The sequence below is a fragment of the Fusarium phalaenopsidis genome (assembly GCF_050370095.1).
Source record: "Fusarium phalaenopsidis strain FUZ10S chromosome Unknown contig_32390, whole genome shotgun sequence".
Lineage (NCBI taxonomy): Eukaryota > Fungi > Ascomycota > Sordariomycetes > Hypocreales > Nectriaceae > Fusarium > Fusarium phalaenopsidis.
The window spans coordinates 6758-28261 of record NW_028145380.1 but is presented as its reverse complement, the minus strand read 5'-3'; the positions used below and the strand labels follow the sequence as shown (position 1 = coordinate 28261).

Below are 21504 nucleotides of genomic sequence, written 5' to 3'. Positions count from 1 at the left end.
AAGTTAGCCCTTTAAACTCGACATTCTCCTTTCGACTCTTGCCAAATTCCAAGGTCCGTCGACCAGGAATTCCAGTCTCTTCCACTGCCTGTCGCCAGCCGCCGACGCCGCCTATCGACGCACCCGCTCCCTTCACGCGAGACGATCTCTTTTGCTGCCCTTCCCGAGACTGGTTCATTGACCCTCCGGCCGGACTAGCCTGTTCAACCTTGGTCGAATACCCCTACGAGCACTAGAGCAGAAGAATTTACGACGAGTGACGACTGTGGATTGTTGAATTCTTGAATCTCGATAGTCTCGAGGTTCAAACTCACTATCCCACCACCTGAACTACTCGGCTGCCCTGTCAACCCTGACCCGGTAACCGACAACGATTTTCGAAGCGTCAAGAGGGTGCGTAAAGTATATCTTAGAATCGAAGACCCCAAGGTTAGACAGTAATTCTAATCTCCCCTTCCAGCTGCAAGCCGAGGATCCTTCTTCCGCATACCGCCGTCCTCTCCACAACCTCCACGCTTCACTAGCTTCCTTAAGCTTTGCCCCGTGGGAGACGTTAACACGTTGTTCCCACATAATCTCAGGGACTGTCTCATCTCCCGACTGAGCTGTCCACCTCCCCGAGCTGTGGCGGTAAGCCCCCCCCTCCCCCCGATACGGCACCTTTGCCAACCGCCCCAGTCCCTCGTGCCAGCCCGTCCCCCATCGCCCAAAGGATGCCCGCTTCCAACAGCCCACGATTTTATTCATCGGGCCACTTAGCACTGTCTTGGCAGAATCCAGATGCCGCACGCTAGCATGGAACCTCGTACTGACGCATATCCCGCTTCTAGAGCCCTTCAGTCGACTAGTCTTTAAACGACCCTTCTCTAATCCCTTTCCTTGACTCTACATGCTTCTGGTCTCGTTACCAGCTACGGTCATTCTTTTCGTTTTCTCCCATCACGCTCTTTAATATCTTAATAACCTAATTTTAGTGTGCATCACTCTCTTGCACACTTTACCAAACGCTCCTTCACACCAACGAGATTCCTAGCGAACTGACCTATCTCTCATTTCATCAAGCCATCAGACCTTTAACTCTAGCCATTTGATACCTTTAACCACCCAATATGGCTTACTCTCGCGACGATGGCTCCTCCTTTGTCGAGTCCGATGATCATCACCCGAGAATCTCTACTCAGGAGACTATTAAGATGCTCGCCCGCCAGCGCCAAGATATGATTGCCGGTGAGCTCTCCCGGTTAGCGGCCGATGAGTACCTCGAGGATATCTTGCGGCACTTGCGACGGATGGAGGCATGTTATATTGAGCACTACTCTGCGCCTCGTTTGCTAACCTTTCACAGGAAGAGACTCTCCCCGATGCTTCCCTCATTGACATGCAGCGCGAGATCCAGTGGTTCATGAGGCCCTACCTCATTGACTTCCTCATCGAGGCCCACGCCACTTTCGCCCTCCTCCCCGAGACTCTGTTCCTCACCGTCAACCTCATCGACCGATACTGCTCCAAGCGAGTGGTATACAAGCAACATTACCAGCTCGTCGGATGTGCCGCCCTCCTCATCGCTGCCAAGCATGGTGACAAGAAAGGTAGAGTGCCTCGGATTCACGAGCTTAACAACATATGCTGCGGACTCTACGATGCTGGAATGTTTACTCAGATGGAGATGCATGTTCTGAACGCCCTGGACTGGACCATAGGATACCCCACTGTCGACCTGTTTTCTCAGCTCATGGTGAAGGAGGAAGGAGACGACCAGGATGTTGAGCACATGGCTGCCTACCTCTGCGAGATCGCCCTGTACTACCGCGACTTTGTCTCTACCAAGCCCTCGATGATGGCTCGATCTTCTCTCGCCCTCGCGCGTGCCATCCTCGCCCGACCCAAAGTCAACGACGGAGAGTGGGATCACACAGAGAACATGACGCTGCTGACACTGTCGCACCACCTCCACCAGCCCTCGGCCACCCTCGCCCGCAAGTACTCGACCCCCAGCTACTCTCGAGTGTCTCAGAAGCTCGCCGAGTTCATGGCTGAGCAGGCTGAGCTCGCGCGTCGAACTGCGAATCCCACCACACCGCACACCGAGCCCATCAACAAGCACACCAGCAACATCTACAGCACACCCCAAAAAGGCCACAGCGCCACGATGGGGTTTGACGGATACCTGACTCCCCCTATCACCCCTGATGGCACCTCATTAATGGGCAACAACCACAACATGGCCAAGGACTGCTACGGTCTGCCCCCTCGGTGCCCGGTAACACCAACCCCTCACCACCACGCCTCGGCGTATGGGCAACGACAACAATACAACGGCTTCGTGAACCAACACGGCATGAACCAATAATGGAACTCGCGACGACTGGGTCCCGTTGACCTGGCTGCCAATATGCAGCATCGACACAACCAACCTTTACACACAAACCATCCTTCCGACATTCTAGCATTTGTTCGAACCCATTGCATGGCTGCACAACGGAATGATCTCTCTCTCATTCACTCTCATCTTTCTTTGGCATTTAGCAACTGCTTTTATTTTCCTTGCGAATTCAAAATTTCTCATCCTAAGTCTTGCGACACCAAAAAAAAAGGAACACGCGGATTATACCTTTTTTTTTTTTTTTTTCTTTTTTTTCTTTCATTTCGGCAATTGTTTGCATTTTCCAGGCCCCGATTCGAGACATGAGACTCTCGCTCTCCCCAGCGTGGAAGGGATGCCGAACCGACAAAAAGGACCTGTGCGAGAGGATTCACGCAATAGATTTACTACAGGGGAGTGTCACAGCCACATGTGTCCCACTTTAACACTGCCACACTCACACTTATCCCATGTGACGAGAGACAGAGTTAGATAGAGAAAACAAGCATCATCATGACCACCACCAAGACCAGTTATTTTCAGGGGCTTGGCCCAGCCTCGATATGGAACCAGGGAAGAACCGAGAAGAATGCCATCATCCTGTGATTCGTGCAAGCTGGAAAGGGCTGGCTATCATTTCTCGAGAGGTCGTTATAGTGTCGATACTATGGGACAATGCTGGGTTGAGGCCCCAGTCTCTAGAGAAGCTATATTTTAGCGGCGAAGGAGTTAATGATTGCATTTTTGTGTGAGTCCGAGAGCCGGCAACCATCGAGACGACGGTTGCCTCCATACTCCTTGTCAAATACGGCAAACCCCAATGGCCAGGGGTAGCTCCGTAACTTGAGATCGAAGATGGAAACAGGGCTGAGAAAGCAAGGCCAAGTGGGGTCTAAGCCCAAACTATCCTCTGAGGTCACACCGAGCTCGACTGGTCTCATAGGCGGTGGTATTCGAGAAGGTTCCCTAGATGGACCGAGTGGTGATCAGCCAGCCACTCGACGCCATCCGCGCCAATACATAGCTCCGTCTCAAGCGGCTGCTGCCCATGACCCTTACTGTGCCTCAGCCCGCGTAATTTGAAGCCATCAAGTCGGCTTCTTTCCCGTAGATCCACCCAGAGTGAAGGCGGCAAACCCATTCAGAAGCAGTCAGTGTGAAGTCACTTTGCTGAGTCGCAAACCCATGCACACCAAGAACGATGAAGTCTTGCCACAAATCAGGCCTTCACCAAACCTCCAGTGGAACTCGTTCATTGACACTGTGTGCGGGCCCCCCATTCGTGATATCCCCGTCAAAATGTGTTCCATGCGCAACGTCAACAATAGCAACAGCGACGATGACCATAATCATAACTAGAAAATTCTTCTGCATTAATGCTGATGATTTTCCCGCATTACTCAAGAGACCTCTTCTGAGGTAGGCGTAGTTTCCCTGTAGATAACCACCCGAATACTTGTCGAAGAGTTTGTCAACAACCCTTCATGGGGATGACCGTCACCTGTTTCATTGCCCGGCTGATATACAATTTTCCGTTGGCTTGAACGGCAGATGCAACTATTGTATTTTCCCAAGGCTTCAGAGAGGTCATCAGAGAGCCTTTCCAGTTTTTTCGTAGGCTGACTGCGAGGTAATGGCACATCTTTCACCTGCGGCTCGTCCTTGTCGTCTTGGTCTGGGGGCAGGTCTTTTCACCAGCAGACCGTCACATCCACACATCAAGGCATCTCCGTCCTGGGTTTTTTGGGAGACACCAACCGATAACCTTGAGGTCGTGAATAGCCTCGGGTACACGTCTGTCCTTGCAACCGGAATAAAGTCGGTATCCTGTCTTGGTTGGCCCAATGAAATCGGCAGATTCCATTGTCAGCTGCCGAAATCCAGAGCAATCATTGGTTGGACGTGGAGTGAGACAGGGGTGCCTTCCAAACAACAGGCCCGATTCTGTTCACCATTCGCATAATAGCGCCCGTTAATTAAGGTGTGGTAGACATGGAGAGCCGACAATTATACCAGCAGGTTGTGGGAGTATTTGGGGAAAATACAACCAAGGAACTCCATTCAACCTAGAAAACTCCAGACCCGCAACCACGAGACGATAGATCAACAAGTTATTGAAATCCGTCCGTCACTCGTCCCTCGATGCCAACTTCCCTCAGGCAATGGCCGCTTCTTAGCCATAGCATGATACATTTCCTCACAGTAAGCGCAAGGTATTCGATTTCTTGAGGCTGGAGAGAGCGAGTAGTGACCATCAAGGTTGTGGCAAAGATGATCTGCCAGAGAGAGACGGAGCCCGGCTCGGTTGTTCATATGAGTTCAGGGCAATTTCTGAATGATAGCTGGGCTGCCGGCTCTCTGGAGGTCGATACCCCACTATTGAATTTATCATGAAAGGATGCCATGTGACCAAACCAAGCTCAGGAGATTTCCGGTAGTCGAAAGCGCAATCGCTGTCGCAAAGGCTGCGATAACAGCAACACCAATACCCATGGAGTGGATGACCATGTGCCAAGGGGCCTGGTTCGATGATTTCTCGGATTGAAAAACGTAAAGAGTGTAGGCGGTAACCAGTACGGTTGCAACTTGAGACGTAAGTGGTATCACGTACACAACTTCGACAGGAATCGAATCTCCACGAACGAGTACGAAGACGAAGATCAAAACGACTTCAACACATTCAAGGATTGCCGTGCATATCCACCACTCTTCCCGTTCAATCGCCCTCGCGAAGACATGGATAATCGCAGCGATCTAGATCATCACGTCAGAATAACAATGCTGCAACCCAAAGACTTCAACTCACCTGAGTCGTGGCAATTCCCCATAAAGAAACCGCGACCAAGAGTGTGTGCACAGATCTGGCAAGAACCCACGGTAGCTTGATCTTTCCACTGTTTTCCAGGGAAAACAGGATCAAGACTGCCACTTCCAGTACGCCCCAAGTTGCCAGCAAGCCTTTCAGGTATTTCTCCCGCCACCACAACGCATTATACTTGACACCGATGAAAAGACATACACAAAATGTCGAAATGGCGGACAGCAGGTAGATGTCACCTCTCTGGTATGTAGTAAGGCCGTCCATGTTGTCAAAAACGAATATGGTAGTAGGGAATATGAATCGCAGCTAGTGGGGAGGGACAACAAAGGCTACACGAGGTTCTATTTATGCTTGCAGCCTGAGGGCGTAAAGAACATGGCTCCACCGCACCACACAGCGCGTGATTAATGAAACAAAAGAACAAAAACCAAGATGTTTGCGTGCCTCCACTCCATCCAGTTTGCCAATCTCAGGGGCTAGGGGATCATGACCGACTACGCACGAACACCGTGGTCTCCCGAGAGCAGAGCCACGCCCGCATGCTCAAGTGGGCCGATTTACACCGTGGATACATGGTTCCTTTGTTGAGGTACCCAAATTATGCTGCCGAGGTTGTCATTGAGGGAATATGGAGTAATGAGTGTGGTATTACTTAGCCTTCATGACCACAGACTGAATACAGTAAGTACTGACAACCGCCTCCTCGACGGTAGGATCACCCTCTGGTCCATCATCCCATCCTAACCATGCTGATTCTTACGACGATCCTTCGACACTATTTTCTTGGCCTTCTTTTCCCGGGGGAGACTATCCGCCCATTGGCCACGGCCCTCTACTGCAGCAGCCGGGCAACGCCTGTGTCGCAAAAGGTACTATATGATCTTCACCGGGCCGAATTTGTACATCGGCATCATTGTAGCGAATTCTTTCGCTTGCCTCTCGACTTCTCTGTCGCACCCATCCCGTTGACCATTCTCTGCAGTATCCCTTCCATGTCCAAACATGAAGCGGTAGATCTCCTTGGCGATATCTCTATCAGCAAGCTGGAATCCGACCTTAAAATCAACTCTACCAGGCCGTGTCAATGCCTCATCTAACATTTGGAGGTGATTTGTTGTCATGATAAGAACTCGATTTTCCCGAGACGCAACCCCATCCAGCACGTTGAGAAGGTCTGAGAGAGTGACTCCTCTTCTTCGCGACTTTGAGTCTGTGTCGCTGTCTGAATCCTCTGGGCCAAAGTCCCTAGAGCAGGTGACACCTGCTGCGTCAATGTTTCCCAACAAGACAACGCATCTATATGGAAGACTAGCAAACAGGCCCCTCAGCATTTGATCATTCGCGCTGCGGATGATGATGACATAGATATCCATGTCCAATTAACCTGCAATCGACAAGCTGAAGCTCGGCCTCCGGCTCTAGGGGGGCCATGTAAGAGATACCCTTGTTTGTAGGGCATGGAATGTTCAGAGTACCAGCGTCTCGTTTCAGGGTCGAGAAAATCTCTAAGCTCTCTGCACTGAAGACCTGACTGGCGGCACCGGTGATGTTTGCGAGAGCAGGAAGAAAGAGGTCCAAGATAGATATCTGTTGGGATAGCGCTTCTTGGATGAGAGGAGGGCTGATGTTTCTGAGAAGTGTCATGACGAACAAGTATGGGAGGGAAGGACTGCAAAGTGGTGAGTCTTTGGAAGTGATATGTTGAACAAGAGGGGAATAAGCACCATTCTAGGGGGAATATCAGCATTCTTATTTCTTCCAGCGTTCCCTTAATTGATCAGCTGAGGTAGACACAGGCCGCGGCGTCAACAACACTGATGTGAATGCAGGCCGCATCAAGAGCGGCCGTGTTCTGTAGGTCTGCAGCCAAGTGTGCTCATTGCAAGACATTCTACAAGAGCAATCAGCCTGCGAGCCACACGCAGTTCCCTATCCGATTTAGCCCAGTATCAGTCTCAGCCGAAAACACCGCGTATATCGCAATCACATCAAGTTGGATGATCTTGCATGCGAACTTATGATGAACTCCAGAGGGGCACGTGCGCTCCTACTAGCCACTAGAAGGAAGGGAACTGTTGGTACGAGGGCTTTGAATCTGCGGGTGGCTGGGATGTGATGCCGTAAATGGCATGCCGAGAGACGCCCTCTTCCCACGCGATGTGGCTAGCTGACACACCCGAATTGTATCTCCAAACAGTTCCAGTTCTCGTATGGGAGAATGATATGTTTTTTTGGGGCCATTCTGCCTTGATTTGGCTGCGTGATGAACAATGGAAGTTGGTAATGATTCTGGTGAAGGTAGACGGGAAAGCGGGGTACCAAAAAATGTGTCGTTCCTTTTTGTAGCCTCACACTGCCTTCCAAGGTGCTACACTCCGCACTGCCACGTATCGCCGTGCCCTTGGCCGAGGGAAGAGAGAGTTACATCAGCTAGCCACCAGGACAAACATTAAATACTTTGGATGTTTGTTACTCTATATTTTGATGTGTTAGAGCTTGACGTGAGGCCACCCATGTGACACCAGTTACGAATCGTCCTGGACTGGGCGAGGACGATGTCAGCATGTTCGAATCTGCTCCTAGGCGAAGCTCTCTTCTATCAGTCATTTAGAGCCTTTATAGACGTCGGTCTTTTGAGCCATGTCAGTGTCAATCAGCACAGGTCGTTAAACTAGAAGATAGGACAGACAATAAGCTGGAGATCCACTAGCTCCGAGGCACGGAGTGCAACCCAAAGGCATCGTTAGCGAAGACCAAAAAGACCCACAAGTAGATTAGGCAAGGCTGCCTGTTCGAAAAAGTTAAGGCAAAACCCTTCTCTCAGCTCAGCGGCAACAATGCGACCCGCTCCGCCACTTTTAGGCCGAATCAGGCTGCACAACTTCATTGGGCGTGGTTGCCTCACAGCCTCCTTGTGATATGACCGCCACAGGTGCGGACGCACTCGGCCACACAACTTGGACCTCTCATCATCACATCGGCGCGTATATCCTCACGAAAACTGCCTCCAGAGTCTTCCTCTACGTCAATCGATCGATCGCTTGAGAACTACTCCAGGCAATCCCATTGTCACTTCTTCCCCTACATCCAGCTTGCAGCCTAGTCAAGGCTCCCTACACCACTGCCTGGACGACTTTGGCGTAGACCAAAACTCTCTGCGGCTTTCTTTGCACAGTACATATTGGCTGGCAGAGTCTTGGCTTCTACGGACACCTATCCGGGAGTTTGATCCTCTTCAATGTCCTTTCCCCAAGGGTGCTCTGCTACGAACCTTACGCAGATTTCTCAAGCCTTCACGCTCTGCTTTGTTCTCTACCAACTTCACCCTGCGCGCTTTGCACTGGTTTTGTGGGTTTTTGATGACAGAAAACAGTTGTACGCCTGATGCTTTGGTCTATGTTCGATCGGATAAATACCTAGAAACAAGCAGTCACAGGGGAAATCCCTCTAGCGACGGTTCATTTGTCGAGGCTTCTTCCACTTCATATTTGCGACGCGAGAATGCGGACAAGTCGGTCTTAGACTCTAACTTTCCATTTCAAGTGTTGAACTCTTCTAGTCAAGCAGACCCTAGCAGCCCGCTATGTGTTTCATTTGTCGAAGAGAGCAGAGAACAATGGTCCATTCGTGGGCCATGCGCAAGCCCAGGAAATACGCATAATATCTTGCCGAGCGATGGCGTTAACGGATGCGATCCCATCACAGGAAACATTTTGATCAGGTCTGAGGGGTACGTGCGTTTGGAAGATAAGCTATTGGCTTCTTCGATAATGGAAGAGAAGGATTTCATTCCTAACAGGCGACTTGGGGGTAGTTCTAGCGATCCAGAAGACAACGCAAGCTCCATCAAAAAGCAAGAGCACGGCAACTCAAGGGCACCAGAGGACGGCGAAACATCCCAAAAGCCATCAAAAAGCCAGACACCAAACTCTCACTACGACGAAGGCACAAATGGGACAACGAAAGCGGGCAAAAAACGAAAACGAGACTCGCCCGAGAGAGACGATGACGACTTTGACGATTCTGGCAGAGGCAGCGGTCGACCCAATACTGGAAAGAGAAGAAAGGATGAAGAAGAAGAGTCGGAAAAGAACAAATTTGCCTGCCCATTCTACAAGAATGATCCGCAAGCATTCCGGGCATCCAGGACATGCGTAGGGCCTGGCTGGTCTAGTGTCCACAGAGTCAAGTCTGTTACCACCTAAGTCCTATAACGATTCCAAGAGCTAACGGTGTATAGGGAGCATATCTTTCGTCGACATATGTTATCAGATACCCAGTGCCACCACCGCATGGAAGACTTTGAAACACAGGTTGCGCTTGACGAGCACATCGAGACTCCATGTCGACGAAAACCACCTCTAAAATCACATGGCATCAACAAAAAGCAAGAGGGACAGTTAAGAAGTAGAAAGATGTATCAGAAGTCTCTCGATGAAGAGGAAAAGTGGCGTGCCATATACAAGATCATCTTCCCAGACGAGGAAAACATTCCCAGCCCATGTAGGAAATATGTCCTGCCTAATCTGAAGTTGAAGCTAATGATATCTTAGACTATGAACCAGAGGTTCCCGAGTTTCCAGACTATTATCGACAAATGTTGATACGGAAACTACCTGGGATTGTTACAGAACAGTTAAGAGCGGCGGGACCAGGGCTGATGAGACATATCACAGACGATGTGATGGCAAACCAACATTGCTCGACGAGTGGATTTGGTAGCAAATCAAATCTATCAGAAAACTCACAACTGGTACGACAGATTGAGAATGTGGTGGAAGTCGCCTTGCGGAAAACACTTTCCGAGGTGGACCGCTCAAAGGAGCAGCCATTTAATGACTTTCAGATACCACGTCTGAATGTTGAAAGCCCCGAAGAGGAATCAAAGAGCTCGATCAAACAGGAGAAACAAGTGCCGCCAATAGAGCCGATTCCGCTACAGGATGATTTCCTACTGCCCCCAGGCATTGGTGGAAACGGACTGAAGATTGAGATGAGAGCTCAGTACCCGACCCCTACAAGTTCGGCTTTCAGTCGTTCGCCAGAGTTTCAGTTTGGAAATATGGAAAGGACTCAAATGGGATCAACGTCTCCTTTGGAGCTCGACTTGGCTTCTATGTTTGGGGAGAGTCACTTGGACGATTCTCTCCTGCACACAACTGAAGGAGGTTCGATTGCAGAGCTTCCTAGCATCACCTGGGACAACAATGACACCGTCTTTTCAAGTGGCGTGTACACCCCCATTCGCCAAAACTCAAACTCAAATGTTTCAAATGTTTCCGGGCCGGCAAGTGACCAAGCCCAGGTCTTTGCCAATCTGGGACCACGACCGGAAGAATACCTCCTTGGATCTTGGGACTTTCCGCCACAGGTAACATCTATACAGTCTGTGGACTCGGGGTACGGTTCTATTGCTGGCCCTCCGGACAGTACCGCGCTCGACAATCTGGATCTCGATTCTTGGTTGTTCGAATGACGGCTTCAATAGAGGAGAGATGAGTCTCAAATCTGGCGGAATGGGGATTATCTGTCGGTCTGGTTGGCAAGGATGACGGTGAAGAGGAAGACTATGAATTTATTGAAATGATATAATACACGAGGGGCAAAGAAAGGACAATCACTTAAGCGCCTTTGGGAGAGGCCGTCTCTTTGGGCGTTTGCTTTTCCCCAAATTGAGAAGCCCGCTTCTTGGCCAATTTTATATTATTGTCCCGCCGGGAAGTATTTTTTGGCTTTCGAACCTGGTGATATGGGTAGCCTCAAGGGCTACCCAGGCCCCTGTTTCACCATTGGGAACATCATAAATCTTGCTCTCGAAGGCCCTGATCCCGATGGCGGGTGTGTCTCAAGGCTATGTAGTTGCCTCTGGAATTCTAAATTAGGTATGTTATTTTCTGGTGAGAAAATTCCTCCTGGCAAGATTGTAACTGTACTTCTCAGAATATCACTGTTCTCACAATGAGAGCCAATCCATCGTGACATGTTGCGTTTTTGTGTAAACTTGTCACTGTTTCTAAAAGAAGCCCTTAGCCACAATAACAAAGAATACCGTTATTGGCACATGCAGACATTGAAAGCCAATGCCGAAAAGCACCATGACCTAGAATAACCTTTTATGGCTGCTGTGGCATGTTGCGTGACTTCCGAGAAATGCCCCACCGCCCGGAGATGACGGGCCCGAGGGGACCAGCCGAACATGCTGACCCGGCTGACAGGTCTCGATTTTTACACCGAGTCCGTGGAAACCCCGTGGACCATGCACTTGACAACGAAAACAAACAGGAGCCGAAAGGGGTGGTTATTGGCGCAGTCGGGGTAAGGATGTGCTCTGGCCAACCGTACACCGATTATCTCCGTTGTGGAGCAGGCGAATTCACCAACGACGGCATATTGTAGCCCTGAAGACCGATGTTTCATGGTAAACTGCCTTACCCGGCGTAGAGTTTATAAGGATGACATGGAACGTTGGAAGCATCGATCTTGATGTGTGTATGCATCTTTCACTCAGTTGGCCAAGATAAAACTACAGGAGCTGAGTCTATCTCAGCTTTGCCAAGATCATCATCACGACATTCGCCTTTCGATTCGCCCTTCAACGAGTGCAATCCGTCATCCACAAACACACCTGCCGAGCATCACCAAACTCACGCAATGTGGTAGTTGTGGGAGGTTCCTTTGCAGGATCCTATGTTGTGCAACGACTCGCCAACACGCTTCCTTCCGGATACCGAGTTGTTCTTCTTGAAAAGCAATCTCACTTCAATTACGTGTTTGCGTTTCCAAGAAACTTGGTCTTTTCTGGGCGAGAGTCAAAGGCTTTCACCCCCTTTGACAATATCGCTAATGGCGCGCCAGAAGGCATCTTCCAGAGGGTATGCGATGAGGCTCCGGAAGTTACAGATACAGATATAGAAATGGCCGGTGGTAATCGGCTGAGCTATGATTATCTGGTTATCGCCACCGGTGCCGCTCAGTCACCACCCGCACGTCTCAAGTCGCGTGATCGAGAAGGTGGTATCACGGAACTACATGGATTCCAACAACGAATCAGCAAAGCCGAACGCATCGCGGTTGTCGGTGGAGGAGCAGTGGGTGTAGAGCTGATAACGGAGATCAGAGAAAAGTATCCCGACAAGAAGTTGAGTCTTTTTCATTCGAGGTCAGCTTCTACCAAGATTTGGGGCAAAGTCGCATGAGCTTGTCCTTTCTACCCTCCGCGCAAAGAATATCGAGGTCCTGCCGAAAGAGCGACCCGCCCTGTCTTCTCAAGCTGGTCAGGCTGTCCAGTGATGTTGCTCGGCATCACTGTGCCTAGGCCAGGGGAAGCGCGCGAGAACGGGGTGGAATGCAGGAAGCGACAGCGCCGCGAGCAGATTTATATCTCGCAGTAGGAGCCCACGCAGTAGGAGCCCAGGTACTTGTTTCAAGGAGCATGCCGGTCTAAGTGTCATAGCCGGGACAAGAGCCTTGAAGAGTCGACCCAGAGTGGACTCTTCCCCACGCCGTGACTGGAAAGTTGGGAAGGAAATCACAACCAACAGTAAGCAGCCACCCGAGCGCTTCCGGGTCCCAAGAGTAGGATAACCTGGGTGGTGGCTGGCTCGCTACCGACTTGCGCAGAGGGTCTGGTGAGTGGCCAGCGCTGCCAGCCTTGATTCGATTCGCATCCATCATTCTTCATTGCGCAGCCGCGCAACGGGGGAGGAAAAGGCGACCATCGCTCCAAGGCCCGGTAGACAGCTTCGAGGTGGGTACTTCTGGGGTACACCACCGAGCGCCTCCCACTCGACCTCCTCACGAGTCAGGGCACGTCTGCGCAAACAAGAGGGCATTGTCACTCTCATCCCCTGCGTTGCCGTTGCTTTGCAAAAAGAAACAATTCACCAGGTTTGTCGGGTATGAAGAGTTGTGCAGTAAGCGCTGAATAGTTGAATAAGTTCAGGCGAAGGGGGTCAAAAATATTGTGGCAGACGGCGGCTGATGTTGAACAATAGCTCGATATGATTGGCCAGAGCAGGCCCACTATAGGGGCCCTCACTTGGAAAAATCGAGGCTCTTTCAGTTATCGTTTATCATGCTCCAAGGCTACCTGGCGCTCTGCACAACAGATGCTGATCCTGCCCCGCCGTACCCCGCCGCTTGAAAGCATCTTTACCTTCGCCAAGAATCACAGCTTGCTGCCAGCACGAGGGATTCCTTTAGACCTACTCCTACCATGGAGTGTGCGCACAGGTTCAAAGTTCTGGCCACCGGAGGCAGCTCCTACGTGTCGACAACAGATGACCCCCGGGTGGTTCTCAAGGGGTATCAAGTGTGGGAAGATGGGACACGTTTTCTCGATTACTATGAGGATTCCAGGGATCCCCGAACATCTGGTGAGGAAAATATAATTCGAGAGGCTGCCGTCTACCAACATCTCGGCAACCATCCGCGTATCCTCCAGTTCCTGGGCCTCAAAGAACTTGATCCTGGCATTCACTCTCTTCGCCTTGAGCTAGCTCCTCTAGGCAATGTCCGCTCCTACATCAAACAACATCCCGACAAGCCTCCTGCTATAGCGATACGCTTACGTATGGCTGCAAACACCGCCCAAGGCTTAGCTTATCTCCACTCAAAACAAGTCCAGCACTGCGACTTAAGCTGCCGCAATCTAATGCTATTCGACGACTTCCAGGTGAAGCTTGGCGACTTTGGTGCCTCCTTGATCGAGGGACGAGATTTCCCGGAGACATTCTGCGAGGAGACACAGTACGAGCTTCCATTACGAGGACGAGAATTCAAGAGTCGACCAGCCCGGAAAAGGGAACTTTTCGCCCTTGGCTCTGCCATCTATGAAATCACCACTTGGCGACGCCCATGGGATGGTCTCGGAGATGGCGAGGTTGAGGCGAGATACGGGAGAGAAGAGTTTCCCGAAGTCGATGACAACGTAGCAGGATCTATCATCACAAGCTGTTGGGAAGAGAAATACGACAATGCAGATAAGGTTGCCAGGGACTTGGAGGAGCTGATATAGGCATACAGGAAGGGGAAGAGTTCGAACGCCTCACTTCTGCCAACGAGGCTATTGTGAGGGTGTAGTGAACGACCAATGAGAATTAAAACCACATTGCTATTGACTATTCGCTATCCAGGTCTGAAGTCTATACATTCAAAATTCCAAGTAGAAGAAAACTGCATCGCTATGCCCTCAAGAGATAGGGCCTCAAACGCAGAGGCTCAGCCCGCGTCTCTCGAACCCTGTCGATCCTTGATCATGGGACGCCACGACAGAACCACATAAGAGCCCATGAAAGGGAAACCGCAGCAGCTAACATACCAACTATAGAAAGATGATAGAAAGATGTAACTGAGTAGTGCTCGGGGCCAATGATAAGTGGGTGGACTATCGAATCTGTCCAACTTGGATCCGGCTTGGAAAGTGGTAGTCTATGACGCCTAAAGCACAGATTAAAATCAACTCTTTCTTTTTCTCAGCCAGATCTCGACGCCTTAACACCCTGGCCACCCACGCGTGATTAGGACCCGTCCAAAGTATGAACAGCGTAAAGATGACGAGGCCAACATCTCGGTCGTGGATACCTCTAGTAAGCGGCAGCAGCTTAGATAACAGTACTACACTTTTCTAGAATGAACGATCAATGGATTGTTGCCCAGATATTTATTTGTAGACTTCATGCTCTCTCACCACGCCAGCCTCGCCTAACGCTTCAGCAGTTTCCGGGCCCTAAAAATAGTCAGGAACGCGCCTCCTATTCTCCTAGGTCTCCTAGATTCGATAACCCTTCAGAACCACCTTGGCGGCATCCGTTGTTGACACATAGGAGCTGCCCCAACCCCGATGGCAATGACATTGAATCTATGGGCACGTTCCATAGTAGGAGTGGGTGTAATAAACCCCTCGGTACTAACAACAAGCTGTCATGTAGGCGAATGCTTTTAGGAAAGTATTTCTTCGCTAAGAAACAGCGTATCTCGGACAGAATTTCAGGAGCGAACGGCACAATCTTAGAGACATGCTCGCCATCGAGAGTAGCCGGTGGCATGGCCGAGATACCAATGCAATTATGCCACTGCGACAACACTGCTAATTTCTCTGATTCTTAGCCTTGGGGAGCGAAGAACGACGGGCCGCTCCCTGATGGCCTTTGCCACCTGCAGTGGGTGATGGCAATTGGGGGGCATCTTCACTTCGTTCATATTCATGCGAGACGCTCATTACGACCTTCGCAGTAGGCAGGCCAAGTAATGGCTGGCTGCCTCTAAGAAGCTTTGTCACACAGCTGAGTTCTCACCGTCGAGAAATCCCATTTCATGCCGAAAGGTGGGCTGTATGAGACCTAGCTCTAACTCTACTGGAGAGTTTGACTTATATCCTGTTTACTAGTGACTTTTTGAAGACACCAAGGCAAGTAGCATATTACCCGCTTCGACCTCGATTGAGCAGGGTCCACAGGTCGAACCCTAGATGGATTTTGGCGAGGACCCTCCTGCAACTTGTACACTTCATCCAGCAGACGGGTCATCACCGGTCGGCTCCAAGACACCTGGCTAGACAAATAAGGGCCAAGCTGCCAGGCCAACTGTTCAAGATCGACAAGCTACTGCCCTATGTAAAATTGTATAACACGCTGAAATGTCGGTTCGTTATCTAGATCCTTGCTCCATATCTGGCTTAGGATGGCGTTGAGAGCTAGCCACGACAGTTCGATCACATGTTCTGTGTAAAAGTCATTCTCCTTGAGTTCCACAGTGGCTCCCTCTGGCAAGTATACATATTGATCACTCCCCCCAGAACCGCGGCAATCTTTAAGCCATAGGTAAGAACACTCTTCAGAGATTTCCAAACACTCACTTGTCCCATCAACAATATGAAGGGGCAAGCTGCTCGTTTGCAGACATCGTATGTCCTCGTCAACAAGTTCCCAGGATATCTTGGTATCCGAGTGATCGAACATCTCAGAGACTGAGTGATCAGACATCTCAGAGGCTGAGGTATCGGACGCCTCAGAGGCTGAGGTATCGGACGTCTCAGAGCAGGGGTCGACGTGGTAGGATATTTTCGAATCTGGGTGAAGGCTTCGTAGCTCTAATAACCGCTCTATGTCGGTCTTTTCGTCAAGATCAAAAATGAGGAAATTATTCGCGGTCCCAACCGAGCTTCTTGGGATTTCCCAGTCGTATGCTAGGCAAACAACCTGTATTTTCTTAAGTCTGGGGGATAGATCAAATGTGGTAGTCCACTCGCGCAGGAGGATGACACTGAGAACACCGCGCCTTGGGTTGATGATGATGGTTTCAAAGACATGCTCGATTTCTTCGAAGCCACCTCCAATATTCCAGTTACTATCGTAGTATAGTGCGTCGCGCTCCGGGTCTACAAGGGCTTGTATAGGTTTCTGATCCCCGTCTTGCCAGATGCGGACCCTTTCTCGTCTGCGACGAGCAATATTGCGAGCTTCTTTGCAGACTTGTGAGCACGAAGGCATCCCAAGTTCACAATCAGGATACGCCCTCCTCTTTTGTAGCCATTCATGCGGAACGTGGATGTAACCTTCCATAGATAGGTCCCAAATCATGGATTGGATTTCCGGGGGTAGGTTATTGAAAGGCAACACCGGCTGCATGATATTGCGGGGGTTGTCCTTGTTTCTGAGTGACGCAGTATCATCCCGTTGGCTCTCAGCATTGATATCTTCGGGGAGCCGTTTCTTGGCCATTGCCCAAATCAAGCCAGCCCTCGAGGTCGGCACAAGAGATGGTGCCTTCGGTCTGATAGGCCAGGCCGATGGGATGTGTTGATAGAGTAGCGCAGTGATCAAGAGATCGTCCAATAAACGTTTTCTGATTGCCCTACAGTATGGATTTCCGATCGTCAGTTCGTGGCGCTACGTGGACAACGGGAACGGGGATGGAGAAAAATACTGGTTTTGCGGGTCCTTACGATGGAATGACTTCTGATACTGGTTGCAGAGAAACAACCGTGCGCTGCGAATAGCTTCGTGTCGTCCAGCATCGGCTGATCAATGGCATTCGGAAAAGAGGGCAATGCGTGGGTAAAGTTTTGCAGGAGCAAACATGCCTTCAGGAACGAAGTGACAAGAGGTCTTATGCCGTTGCCCCTCAACTTAAGCGCTTTCGCTCTGATTGGTTCGGCTCGTGGTCGTCTTATCCCCCGATTTGATTGGCTAGCTCCCATTCCTTGTCCCCCTACTCGCTACTGCACATCACACTAACTCGCTGTTGAGCTATCCCATCAGTGGTCTTGAGGCTCCAAGCCGTACCTCACCCCACATTGAACACGTGATAGCCTTAGTACAAGCGGGGTACGAAAAGTTAGCTCAATGAAGCTATCACAGCCAAAACACTATAGAAATCATTTTCAAGTCAACGATGAATTCCCTATTAATTCCACAAGAGGCACAGGCCCTCAATGCCTATGATGACAAGAGCTTTATCAAGGAAGATCATAGCCACCAAATGCACCCCAATGACCCCACCCGGGTGGCTGTTTTTCCGGCCGAAAAGGACCGCGGCACCAACTTTGAACCTTTCCCCGTAGAAACACGCAAATTTCACATCAGCACACCGCCGCCAACGCCGCTGCAGCTATTCCAGCTTTTCCTTCCTATTTCCCTTGTTGAGAGATGGGTCCAATACACTCAAAGCTGGCTCTCGTGGCTCAAGGAAAATAACGTTGTTGATAGCTGGAAACACCCGATGATGAAGAACGCAAGGCTACGAGCTTGGCAAGGGACCTCTGTTGCAGAAGTATACGTATGGCTTGCAGTACTGATTTATATGGGTATACATAAGGAAAGGACCATTCAAAGCCACTGGGGTACTCCAAAGCCGGGGGAACAACGCCCTTTACACTCCATCATCAAGTTCATGCCCTATTGGAAGTTTCATATCCTTCACCGCCATCTTCGCCCCTTTGACTACACCAAGATAGACGAGACTGCGCCTCTTCCGAAGGTATTCCAAGCTTGTGATGAGTGGTCTAACCATATACAGGCTGCGTCGGCAGAGATCTTCATCCCGGGCTCTCATCTCGCTGTAGATGAGTGTATGATCCGCTATACGGGCAGGTCTAATGATACAACAGTCGTCAAGGGCAAGCCTATTCCTCGAGGCTTCAAGATCTGGGTTATCGCGCAACACGGCTTCTTTATCCACTGGTTCTGGCACATCACGGGCGCACAATACGGCGCCGTTGGTGTTGAGCTTCCTCCTGCAAAGCGCCGCTGCACCCGCCGCACGAAGGGAGATACCACAGACGAGCTTATCCCGTTGAATTCGACCCAAAGTGTCGTCGTGGCCCTAGCAAATACACTGCCAAAAGCGACATATCACGTCTTCGTTGATAACCTCTTTTCGTCTGCAGATCTCTTCCGCAGCCTCCGCATGCATGGCCACGGAGCCACAGGCACGGCTCGACCTAACAGCGGCATTCACGAGGAGCTCGTTCACGATCTCAAGGGAGATAAACGGCTCAGTACTAGCTATGACTTCAGCCAGATCAAGGTTATCCCCACGCCTGATAATATGGTATCACGCCAAGACACTTTTCTATGTAAATCCCTTACTAATTTGTCTTTCTGCCATCTCATAAGGTCAACCAAATCGCTTGGAAGGATAACCGCCTCGTCCTCTTCTTTACCACCGTTTTTTCCGGCCAAGAGCGCGTTGAACGCCGCAGAAAAAAGCCCACCTCTAAGAAGCCCGAAGCCCGGCAGATACGCCGCTTCTTCGGCGATGAGGCTATCAGGGATATCTCTATCCCTGGGGTTGCCGCCGGCTATAACGATGAAATGAATCACGTTGATCGAGGCGACCAGTTGAGGTCATATTATGCTTATGATCATCCCCTGCGCCGCGGCCCTTGGCAGGCTCTCTGTTGGACTTTCCTCCTTGACGTTGCACTTGTGAATAGCTATATTATTCAGCTACGAGGTCCTCAGCCGAACTGGAAGCGATTCACAACTCAGAGAGAGTGGCGAGAGTGCATTTATGATGAGTTGTTTAACGCTTATGGCCAGGAAAGTCAGTCACGGCAACGTTACCGCGCGGGCGACGAGAGTGACCTCCAAAGCCCTGATTTACAGCGTAATCATATCAATCGAGAGGTCAATCATGTCAATCGCAAGGTAAAGTCAAGCTGCCTAGCTTGTAAGGGCTTTCGGCAGGGGCAGGTGAGGTCAAGAGGTAGGAAAATAAGGCCTCTTGGGGAGCTCAGCGGCAATAACCAGCGTAAGCAGACTTGGTACGGCTGCCGCTTGTGCAATGTCGCGATTTGTAATAGTCAAAATTGTTGGGACTTCTATCATCATGTAATTTAGGTGCGGCGCTAAGTACCTTTCATTTGATGCATTTTAATTGGCCCCAACCCCCCGTCGTGACCTGCTTGGAGCCTTAAGACCACTGATGGGATAGGAAGGATAGTGCTTCCCTGCTGACGGACCGGAATCCTTTAGGAGGAGGTTGCACCAAGGCACAAAGAAAAGTGCTGGGGTGCCCTGATTGTGGAGTCGGTAAGTTAGGGGCTGTGACCAACCACTCACAGGAGGTCACGCAGCAGTGCTTTTGATGTTGAGGATGACGAGCAAGTTCTTATTTCAAGAGAAGCGCAGGAGGCATTTTTCGGGGGCGTTTAGTAGCTAAATAGGCTGAAAAGAATCCGATTTTGCACAAAACAAAGGCCATCTCCAAATGACTCTTTTTCTACTCTCGAAGCACAGGGAGACAGCAAAGGTCACGGTGAAGGTTCTGGCGGTTCAACAGTGAGGAAAAAAAAAGCACACCAACAGAACGGTCGCCTTTCGCGTGGATGCTCATTTCTTGCTAGTGGAAAATACGTATGAGTTCCGTTTTTATGGAGAACAGAGTGAGTGCCTCTGGTCTTGTGATTGGTAGACCCTCTGGCTCGTGCGGCAAGGCTTTCGGTAGGCAGACTTGCAATGGACCGCTAAGGTAGCAGCGCCATGTTTAGCCTGGTAGCTGAGAGAGCTGACCTTTGGGGATCAGGAGAGATGTTTATTGCGGGCTGGCTGGCTGGTTATCTCATCTTGACCATTGAAATGGATGACAATCGCAATAGAGTTGGTCGCAGCAAGAGGAAGCGTAGTAATCCCATACACCCACAGAGAAAGTTCTCACTCTGCGCAGTCTGTTGCGCATAACAACCAACGCGTGCAATGTCGCCTTTACAGGATGCAGCCCAGTGCAGCAGGGTTGCTCCAATGGATGACCTCCTAAGGTTCTGGCCTGTATGTGGACTGCCATGTTTTGGCTGTCAAGGAATGCCTCTTGCAGAAGCGAGATGGTCAAGTGACTGCCCAGCCCCTCTCGTCGGGCAAAGACCTCCATAGCCACAAACTAACTCCTTAATCAGCATCTAGTGAGCTCCGAGGAGATGGCAGTAAAGATCCTGAGGCTGTGTTGATGTTCACCTTCTGGGAGCATGGTCTAGCAGTTTCAGTAAGCCAGCGCTAGTCCGGACCTTGACAACAGTCATCTGGGTTGCCATGTACCCCCGCCCGGGAGCATGGCCTCGATCCCCGTTGACCCGGAATGATCTTCGTCGTAAATCAACGCTTGGATTTGAGATAGTGTCGCTGATCTGCCAAAAGCTTTTATAAATCCTGGCTGATGTATTCCGTGACTGCTTTGAGGGAAGTTGTGATGTCACTGGGGTTTCTGTACGTGAGGTGTTGATCCTGCAACTGACTAACCTGGCTTATGGTGGTTATCGCTTATCCTCGCGTCTCTTGGTCTGAATAAGTTTGGGGCTTGGCGGTGGTGAAGTGAGGTCGATCACCATGGAGCGGTGTTGATTTTGCTGCTGGGGATGGGCATCGGTAGCCCGGCAAGCCAGTTCCTCTCGACACTGAGGTTCAACATTTCGACATCTCAAACACTCTCTATAGCGCTTAGTAGAGAACTTAGTTTGCCAAAAACAGATCCATTCGTCCTTATTACTCTGAGGAGACAGGCCGTGGCTAGAGCGGTTTGCAATGTGGGTGGGAGCGTAATATAGAACTGCTAGTCAGAATATGGATTTTTAAAGTGATACCTGCTTGCGTGCCTGGGAGATTGCCCTTTTGTGGTTAGGTTGGTACCCTACTGAATTCTTATTATGCTTTGCTAGCTAAGGGATTGAGATATTCTGAAAACCCATGTCCTGGCCCCTATTCGCCCCCCAAAGCTGCTGCCTATTCGCCGCCAGGTCATCCTAGCTAACCACATGAAGCCTCTGCCACTACTGGGTTTAAATGTTGTTTTGCCAATCAAATTTTGGCAAATCGTTGTCGTGTTCTTC

General features: G+C 50.4%; 4 protein-coding genes across 4 annotated transcripts; 3 read left to right on the top strand and 1 right to left on the bottom strand.

Annotated features, from left to right (window-relative positions):
- Positions 1-1378: 1378 nt before the first annotated feature.
- On the top strand, positions 1379-2350 carry LRP88_14880 (cyclin family protein; the record flags this gene model as incomplete). The annotated part of the gene is made up of 1 exon (XM_083251214.1): positions 1379-2350. One exon carries the CDS (start codon positions 1379-1381, stop codon positions 2348-2350), a length of 972 nt encoding a protein of 323 aa, XP_083093011.1.
- A 2400-nt stretch (positions 2351-4750) lies between these two features.
- LRP88_14879 (uncharacterized protein) lies at positions 4751-5447 on the bottom strand (the record flags this gene model as incomplete). The annotated part of the gene is made up of 2 exons (XM_083251213.1): positions 4751-5116; positions 5169-5447. The coding sequence occupies 2 exons, from the start codon at positions 5445-5447 to the stop codon at positions 4751-4753; spliced, it is 645 nt and encodes a 214-aa protein (XP_083093010.1).
- A 7951-nt stretch (positions 5448-13398) lies between these two features.
- On the top strand, positions 13399-14199 carry LRP88_14878 (kinase-like domain-containing protein; the record flags this gene model as incomplete). Its single annotated transcript, XM_083251212.1, has 1 exon — positions 13399-14199. The coding sequence occupies one exon, from the start codon at positions 13399-13401 to the stop codon at positions 14197-14199; it is 801 nt and encodes a 266-aa protein (XP_083093009.1).
- Positions 14200-17576: 3377 nt separating this feature from the next.
- LRP88_14877 (uncharacterized protein) lies at positions 17577-19284 on the top strand (the record flags this gene model as incomplete). Its single annotated transcript, XM_083251211.1, has 2 exons — positions 17577-18734; positions 19279-19284. The coding sequence occupies 2 exons, from the start codon at positions 17577-17579 to the stop codon at positions 19282-19284; spliced, it is 1164 nt and encodes a 387-aa protein (XP_083093008.1).
- Between the last annotated feature and the right edge of the window lie 2220 nt (positions 19285-21504).